The 8,501-nt window shown below is 37.9% G+C and overlaps 1 protein-coding gene across 1 annotated transcript in view; it reads left to right on the top strand.

The window, feature by feature from the left end:
• The window catches only part of DOCK11 (dedicator of cytokinesis 11), a gene marked incomplete at its 5' end in the record, with an annotated part of 164,765 nt that overhangs the window by 145,023 nt on the left and 11,241 nt on the right, over nt 1–8,501 (top strand). Inside the window, 3 exon segments of the mRNA XM_014584108.2 lie at nt 2,165–2,287; nt 7,413–7,526; nt 8,072–8,218. Of these exon segments, the coding sequence (XP_014439594.1) occupies nt 2,165–2,287; nt 7,413–7,526; nt 8,072–8,218 (384 nt within the window).

Here is an 8,501-nt window from a genome sequence, read left to right as displayed (position 1 = left end):
CCACCACCACCACCACCACCACCTCCCAAAAAAAAGTAGAGAAAAAAAGGTGTATTTGTTTCCCAGGTATCTTAGTCTGTTTGGGCTGCTATAACAAAATTCCATAGTCAGGGTTGCTTATAAACAACAGGACCTTATTTCTCACAGTTGTGGAGGTTAAGTGGTTGAAGATCAAGGTGCCAGCAGACTTGGCGTTTGGCAAGTGCCCACTTTCTGATTCATTGATGGTACCTTCTCACTGTGTCCTCACATGTTAGAAGGGTCAGCTAGCTCTCTGGAGTCCTTTTTATAAGGGTCCTAATCCTATTCATAAAGGCATTCATAACTTAATCACCTCCTAAGGCCCTGCCTCCTAATACCATCACTTTAGGGGGTTATGATTTTAACATATGATTTGGGGGAGTACACAGTACATTCAGGACCATAGCACTAGAGCTGCCATAACAAAGTACCACAAACTGTGTGACTTCAGACAACTGACATTTATTGTCTTACAGTTCTAGAGTCTAGAAATCTGAAATCAAGATGTCATTCAGGGACACGTGCCCTCTGAGACTCTGGGTAGAAGCTTTCCTTGTCTTCTAGTGGTAGCTGTTGATCTTTGGTGTTGCCTGGCTTGCTGTTGCATTACTCCATTCTCTGCCTATGTAGTTACACAGTCTTCTCCCTGTGTGTCTGTCTGCTTTAAGAATGCTGGTCATAGTGAATTAAGGGCCCACCCTACTCTAGTATAGATTCATCCTAACTAATTATATCTACAATGACCCTGTTTTAAATAAGGTCACATTATGAGGTCCTGAGGGTTAGGACTTCAGTTCACCTCTTCGGAGGACACAGTTCAACCTGTAACAGAGGATAATATCAACACTGCTCTCGGTTTTCTAGCTAAGGGTTTTATAGGGTGTTGCCTCCGGCCTGGTAAGAAACACAAGTAGGGGAGCTAGACGATGAGTTAGTCTAAAAGACGTACAGGAGGAGCAGTTGTTGAAATCAGTTCTATAGGTCTAAAGAACATCTTTTTAAGATAGAAACAAGCTGTTAAGACTTATGGATAACTCTAGTAATTGGCTTCATCTTTTTATTAATTTTGAGAACATGAGATGGTGGTTCACAAAATAGTTTTGTAGCAGTTATTATTCTGGCAAGGTAGGAAATCTCTATCTTGAGCTGTTACGTATCATTCTTATTAGTTTTGGAACCAACAATCAGAAAGGAAGCAAAATTACATCACATTTTAATAAATGCCAGGGCCAGCATGTTGAGTGGTGGTTAAGGTGCTGGACTTCCACATGGCCAACCATGGTTTGAGTCCCTAACCTGGCAGCTTGCTTTTTCACTCTTTCTCCCCTCCCCCCATGCCTTTCTCTGTTCAAATTGAAGGATAATAAATAAATTAAATTAAATGAATAATTATTAAAATAAATAAATATCTAAATAATTAAAGCAACATTTCAAAATGGCCAGATTTTATTAAGACTAGTATCATGTGTTAAATATAGTTTCAATATAAAATAAAAATATTGGAAATTTATGGGCTTAGTGGAATTTTCCCTGTTAGACCTTTCTCTGTCCTTAATTTGAAACAAATGATATATTCCTTTTTAAAAAATATTCTTTCTCAATAGGTTTCCATTTGCAAATACAGTTAGCATCTTCATTATGTGAATAAACAAAATAAACGGATACAGTTTACTATTGTCAGCATTAATTTCATATTTCTAAGAATAATTTTAATTTAAAATATTTGATTTGCCTAGCACATGGTATGGTGGTAAAGGTGCTGGACTCCCACAAGGCTGATGATGGTTCGAGCCCCAGAATTGATGGCTTGAAATACACACTGACAATGTGTGCATGTGTGCCCAAAATCCTAAGAGGAAGATGGAGGAGAAGGAATTGCAGCGTGGTCATCCCCTCCCCAGGGGGTGATTTCTCATTTTCCCTTTCACTGTCTTTCTGTGTCTCTCCGGCGAGTACACATGCCCTGTGGCAAAAACCTAATTATATGTATTTGATTTTGGCGGTATGGTCACATAAATGTACTTCTCTCATGCATTTCATTGAATTTAGTATATTCTGTTTATTTATTAGCTTAAATATTGTAAAAAACATTATTTGTCCAGAAGAGTTTTTAATTCCTGATTGGATTTTTCTCTTAATGCAGGAAGTTTTACTGGAGCTGTTAGAACAATGTGTGGATGGCTTATGGAAGGCAGAACGTTATGAAGTAATATCTGAGATTTCCAAGTTGATTATTCCAATTTATGAGAAACGTCGTGAGTTTGAGGTAGACAATTTAAATATTTTCATCATGGCTTCCTTTCAGTCTATTATATGTCTTGATATCTAGTGAAGAATAAAAGGTTCATTATATTATAATGTTTTATTATATCATAGAATATAGATATTTAATGTATAATAATATTTTAGCACATTTGCCCATTTTGAAAGTTATGATCTTTTAAAATGCTGTTAAACCCTAAGATTAAAATCCTGCCTTATATTTGTATGCATTATACAAATGAAATTAAGGGTAAAAGACTGAAAAAATAAATTTAAATTTAAATTAGACCAGTGGGTCTCACAATATTTTCATCTGGAAACCTTCCCTCTTCCTCTCAGGGCATAAAATAATCAGTATTATTTTTATTAAACCTTTACTAAAAAATACTACTGAGGGCCCACCTCATGGTGCAGCAATTAAGCCCTGCACGTAGGGATCCAGACCACGCATGATCAACTACAGCATGAGTCTCAGCCATAACAGCTTAAAAAATACATCATGTGCATGTATGTGAGTGCCCCAAATCCTGATGGGATGCACAAGTGAAGGAAAAAGGATTGAGATATGACCATACCCCATTGAAGGGAGTAATTTCTGTCTCTCTCTGGCTAGCACATGTGCTCTCTGACAATTAAACAAAAAGTCTATCAAGCCAGCAAGTTGTATGGTGGTTAAGGTGCTGGATCCCACATGGCTGACTCTGTGGTTCAAATCCTTGACCCAGTGGTTTCAGAAACACACTGGCCATGTGTGCATACATGCCCCAAATCCCTAGAGATGAATGGAGGAGAAAGGATTGCTGGGTGACCAGCCCCCATGAGGAGTCATTTCTTTCTTACTTTCCTTCTCTCTGTATCTCTCCAGGGAGCACATATGCCCTATAGCAAAAACCAAAAAACAAAAACAAAAATAAACAAATTTCCATGTTGCCCAGGAAGAAGCATAGACATGATTATTTTCAGACAAAAAGTGCTGGCAGACAGTGGGGGAGGTAATAAGACTAGTAATAGCAATTTTATGAGGAGCATTTTTCAGTTTGGGCCACCTGATAAGCTAATGATAAAAGGTCACAGAATAAATAAAGAATAGCAATATAATGAACAGCTGTTTCTATCAGCACTGAGCAGTAAAATTTTTATATTCAAGTCTCTTAAGTCCATATCATAGTTTCTACCATTATTGTGTTGGCAAGAGGTGATTCAGGATTCAAGGCATTTAAAAACTGACAAAGTGGGACCAGCAGTTAGTGTAATGACTATGTAGCTGGACTCCCACATAGTCGACCACGGTTCACGTCCCGGACCTGGTGGCTTAAACTCACGCCAGGTGCGTGTGCATGCGTGCCCAAGATCCTGAGAGGAGAATGGAGGAGAAGGGATTGCAGCGTGGTCATCCCCCCTTGGGGGTGATTTCTCGCTTTCTATCTCTCTGTCTCTCTCTGTCTGTCTGGCAAGTGCACGCGCTCTATAGCAAAAACTTCTTCAAAAAAAATTTTTAAAAAATAAATAAAAAATAAAAAATGACAAAGTAATTTATTTTTAAATATAGTAGATAATCTTTCATTGTTGAAGGATTTTTTCTTTCCTTTTTTGTAAGAGAGAGATTTTTGCTGTAGCGTGTGTGCGTTTGCCAGAGAGACAGAGACAGAGAGACAGAAAATGAGAAATCACCCCCCCCAGGGGGGATGGCCACACCACAGTCCCTTCTCCTCTTGGGAATTTGGGCATGCACACACACACACACCCAACATGAGTTTGAAGCCGCTGGGTCCAGGACTCAAATGGCGGTCAACGACATGGGAGTCCAGTGACGTAACCATTATGCCATCTGCTGATCCCAGTTGAAGGATTTTTCTAAGAGTTAAATCATTCATTTTATTTATTTATTTATTCATTCATTTATTTTAATTTGACCAGAGAGAGGCAGAGAAAGAGAGAGAGAGAGGAAGTGAGAAAGCAAGCCACCAGATTCAGGACTTGAACCGTGGTCGGCCATGTGGGAGTGTCCAGCACTTTAACCACCATGCCACCTGCTGGTCCCAAATCATTCACTTAATATATTGTAGTGTTCTAATTTCTGCTTCAAACTGGCTCTGACCAAACTCACTTTTTCTTCCCAGGTTCTAAGTCTTCCTCTCTTTACCACATTTTTGGTGTACATGGGGCATCCCTAAAAGAATCATAAGAGAAGGCTGGCCCCATTGCCCAGTAGTTAAGGGAGACAGATTCTACATGGCTGACCATGGTTCAAGTCCCAGCCCTGATGCTCGCCAAACAACCTGGGTGCTTGTGTAGGCATGCCCAAAATCCCAACAGGATAGAAAAATGGAGGATAAGGGTTTGTGGCATGACCACATCCCAATGGAGGGGGGAGGAGAAGGATTCGTGGGCATGACTGCGTGCCATTCTGGGGAAGCTTTTTCCCTTTCTCTCTCTCTCTCTGTCTTTCTATCTCTATCTGGCAAGTGCATGTACCCACTAAAAAAAATTACAGTGACATTTAATAAATTATATTGATAATCTAGAGTAAATTAAGTCTAGGTTATATAAACGACAAAGAATAACTTATAAGACAAAGTGAGATTTGTCCATTACCTGTTCTCTCAAAGCATCATATCCTAAGTGCCTTTGAAAATTTCAAAATAAAGGTCCCTTTTCTGACTCTTAGGATAAAGATCAGGCTTTTAGAAATTCAAGGAGCAATTTCACTACTCCCCCAATCAGTAGGGAAAAAAAGTGTATGTTTTCTTTACACATGAAAGGAAATGGTATTTTCTGTAGAAGAGTTCCTATTTTCTTGTAGGTATATAAAAGGCTGTATAGATTTTCTAGCTTTCTGCGAAAGATGAATTGTTTCTAGAGACTGATGTATAATTTTTCAGTGTATCTTTATGGAATGACCTGAAAAAAATGAGAAATAGCAGCCAAGGTAAAGATTTCCCTCAAACTGAGCTCAACTATAGGAAATTAGATGAAAAGAATTTTAGAAAAAGGAGATTCTTGTTCCTCTTTTTATATTGTTGAGGAAGAATTCACATATAATTAACCGTTTTCAAGTGTGCAGTTCAGTGGTATTTAATGTAGTCTCACTCTTGGGTTTTTTGTTCGTTTTTGAGAGTTTTTTGCGGTAGGACGCGTGCACTCGACAGAAAGACAGAGAGACAGAAAGCGAGAAATCACCCCCCAAGAGGGATGGCCACATCGCAATCCCTTCTCCTCCATTCTCCTCTTGGGATCTTGGGCACAGATGCACACACGCCTGGCATGAGTTTAAGTCACTGAATCTGGGACTTGAACTGCAGTCTACTACATGGGAGTCCAGCTACATAGCCATTATGCTTTCTGCTGATCCCTGTAGTCACTCTGTTGTATACTCACAACTCTGGTTGCAAAAATTTCATTATCCCCCCAAAAACCCCTCATATCCATTAAGTAAGCACAACCTATCTCACCTCAATTTTCTAATAACCACTGGTCTCTCTTTCTCTCTGAATTTACCTATTCTGGTTATGTCATATAAAAAAGAATAGTATAGTATTGGCTATCCGGTCGTGTGATGTTTAAGGTGACTGGATTCCATATGGCTGACTGCACTGTTTGTGTCCTAGACCCAGCAGTTTGAAAAGCACACTGGACACATGTGTATGCATGCCCAAAATCCAGAAGGGAAGGAGAAATGGAGGAAAAGGGATAACAGAATAACTGTTCTCTGTAGGAGCAGTTTCTCCCTTTCCCTCTCTTTCTGTCTCTCATGAGCACATACACCCTCTGACCAAAGGGGGAAAAAAAAAAACCAATTTAAAAAGGATAACATTCTTATTGCTTAAAAAAATTTTTTTATTAAAGGTATCCTAGTGAGTGTGAAACAATATCTCATTCATTGTGGGTTTGATTTGTATTTCCTTAATAATCAGTGATGTTGGGGCTGACAAGTAGCATGGTGGTTAAGGGCCCTGGACTCTCACATAGCTGACCATGGTTTGAGTCTCGAACCTGGTGGCTTCCTTTCTCACTTTCTCCCTCTCTCTCCCTCTCTCCCTCTTGTTGTGTCCCTCTCTGGTCAAATAAATAAATAAAAGTTAAATAAAATGATTCTTTTTTTAAAAATGAGTAATGTCGAGCTTCTCATTTTGCCATGTTCATTTGTGTATCTTCTTTGGAGAAATGCCTGCTTAAGTCCTTTGCTCATTTAAAAAATTATGTTGTTTGTTTTATTGCTGAGTTGCAAAAGTTCTTTATATATTCTGGGTTCTAAATCCTTATCAGATCTGTGATTTGCAAATATTTTCCTTTCTTCAATAGGTTGTCATTTCACATTCTTGATAATGTTTGCATAATGTGCTTTGTTTTCCTGGATGTGCAGATTATATACTTTGGAAATGTCTGTGAACTTGTATTAAAACAGGCCTCACTAAGGCCTACATTATTACTTATTTTTGTCTCTGCATTTAATTTTATTCTCTACAACTTTTTGTACAGATTGTTTATTTTCATACATTTCTACCTAAGGGCTCAAGCAAAGCATTTTGATGCCCTTTCAGTTAAAATAATTCAGACCTATAGAAAAGAGTAGTTGTGAGTCAGTCCTGTGGCCTGATTGTTAAGGCAGCTGGATCCTATATGGTCAACTGCACAGTTTGAGTCCTCGACCCAGCAGCTTGAGAAATATGCCAGGTGCATGTGCATGTGTGCCCAAAAATCCTGAAAGGAGGGAGAGATGGATGAGAAGGGATTGTGACATGATTGTTCCCCGTAGGAGGGAAGATGCTTTCTCACTTTCTCTCTCTGTCTCTAGCAAGTCCATGTGCCCTCTGACAAATTAAAAAAAAAAAGAAAATAGTCATAATAGAATATTTCAGTATTTTAAAAGTATAAATTGCCATTGAGATATTAATAAAATGAAGCATGGTATTAAGAAATGCAGTGTTATTTGACCATTTGCACCCTACTCTTACACCTAAAGCTGATGAGAACTTTTGTCTGTTGTGACAACAGAGAATGGGGATATAAATGGGCCTCACCAAAAATATCTTGAAAAGGAGATATTGGTGCATTTTATTCTTATTCATCTTGAATCCCTTTAGTAATAACCAAAAGACAAAACTGACTTTTATATTGTCATTTTTCAGAAACTTACTCAAGTTTATAGAACTCTTCATGGAGCTTATACAAAAATTCTGGAGGTTATGCACACCAAAAAAAGACTTTTAGGCACTTTCTTCAGAGTTGCCTTTTATGGCCAAGTAAGTATACTTCCGTTCATAAAGTTGTTTTCCTTTTTAAACATTCACCTTTGAATTATTAGATTACAATAGCAGTTGTTATTGGTTCTACGTTTCTGTCTAGATAGAGCACCTATCCCAACTGTAGGGAGCCTCTTTTACAAGTTTAAAGTTCACGTTGGTTCTCATATCTATATCCATTAGGTCAGCGTGTAACATAAGGTTTGGATTTCTCCTTCAGTTTCATTTTCTGTTAAGCTTCTTAAAGTATGCACTAACTGTCTAGAAGTTAAAACTTTGAAGTAAAAACCAGGTGAGTATACAGAGAAGGAGAAAAATCCAGCATGCAAATCTTTTTCAGGCTAATAACATGTTCATACTATCATGAATTGAAAAATTCTCATTTTTTCAGATTGAAAGGGTAAACATATGCATATGATTTTTAGTGAAATTATTGAAGAGGTATCTGGAGTATGTTGTACTATTGAGTTATTTTGTGAATTTTCTCTAAGTGTCATGTTTGTTCATACTATTTATGAATTATTATTTGTTTAACTTTATAATAGTCTTTCTTTGAAGAAGAAGATGGAAAGGAGTACATCTACAAAGAGCCAAAGCTCACTGGGCTCTCAGAGATTTCCTTGAGACTTGTTAAACTTTATGGTGAAAAATTCGGTACAGATAATGTCAAAATAATTCAAGATTCAGACAAGGTAATATATGCCCTACATTTTGAAATCATGATTTGTTCGTTCCAGGCGTAGTGCTTTGCTCCTCTGTTTTTCCTTTTTTTTTATTTTTTATTTTTTTTAAAGCTGGTGGAGAAGCATGGAAATAGAACCTTCTAGATAGTGAAAAAAAGGGGGGGGGCTTTGGATTCAGAGAGATCAGGATTCAAGTCTTCATTCTGTGCCACTCACAAAGCCTCTCTGTGCTTCATTTTTCTCATTAATAATATGGAGATCATAATAGTACCTTCCTCATGGGGTTGTTGTA

The sequence above is a fragment of the Tupaia chinensis genome, unplaced genomic scaffold, assembly GCF_000334495.1.
Source record: "Tupaia chinensis unplaced genomic scaffold, TupChi_1.0 Scaffold145659_1, whole genome shotgun sequence".
Lineage (NCBI taxonomy): Eukaryota > Metazoa > Chordata > Mammalia > Scandentia > Tupaiidae > Tupaia > Tupaia belangeri.
The sequence above is the reverse complement of the archived record's forward strand: the minus strand, read 5'-3'. Positions and strand labels throughout refer to the sequence as shown.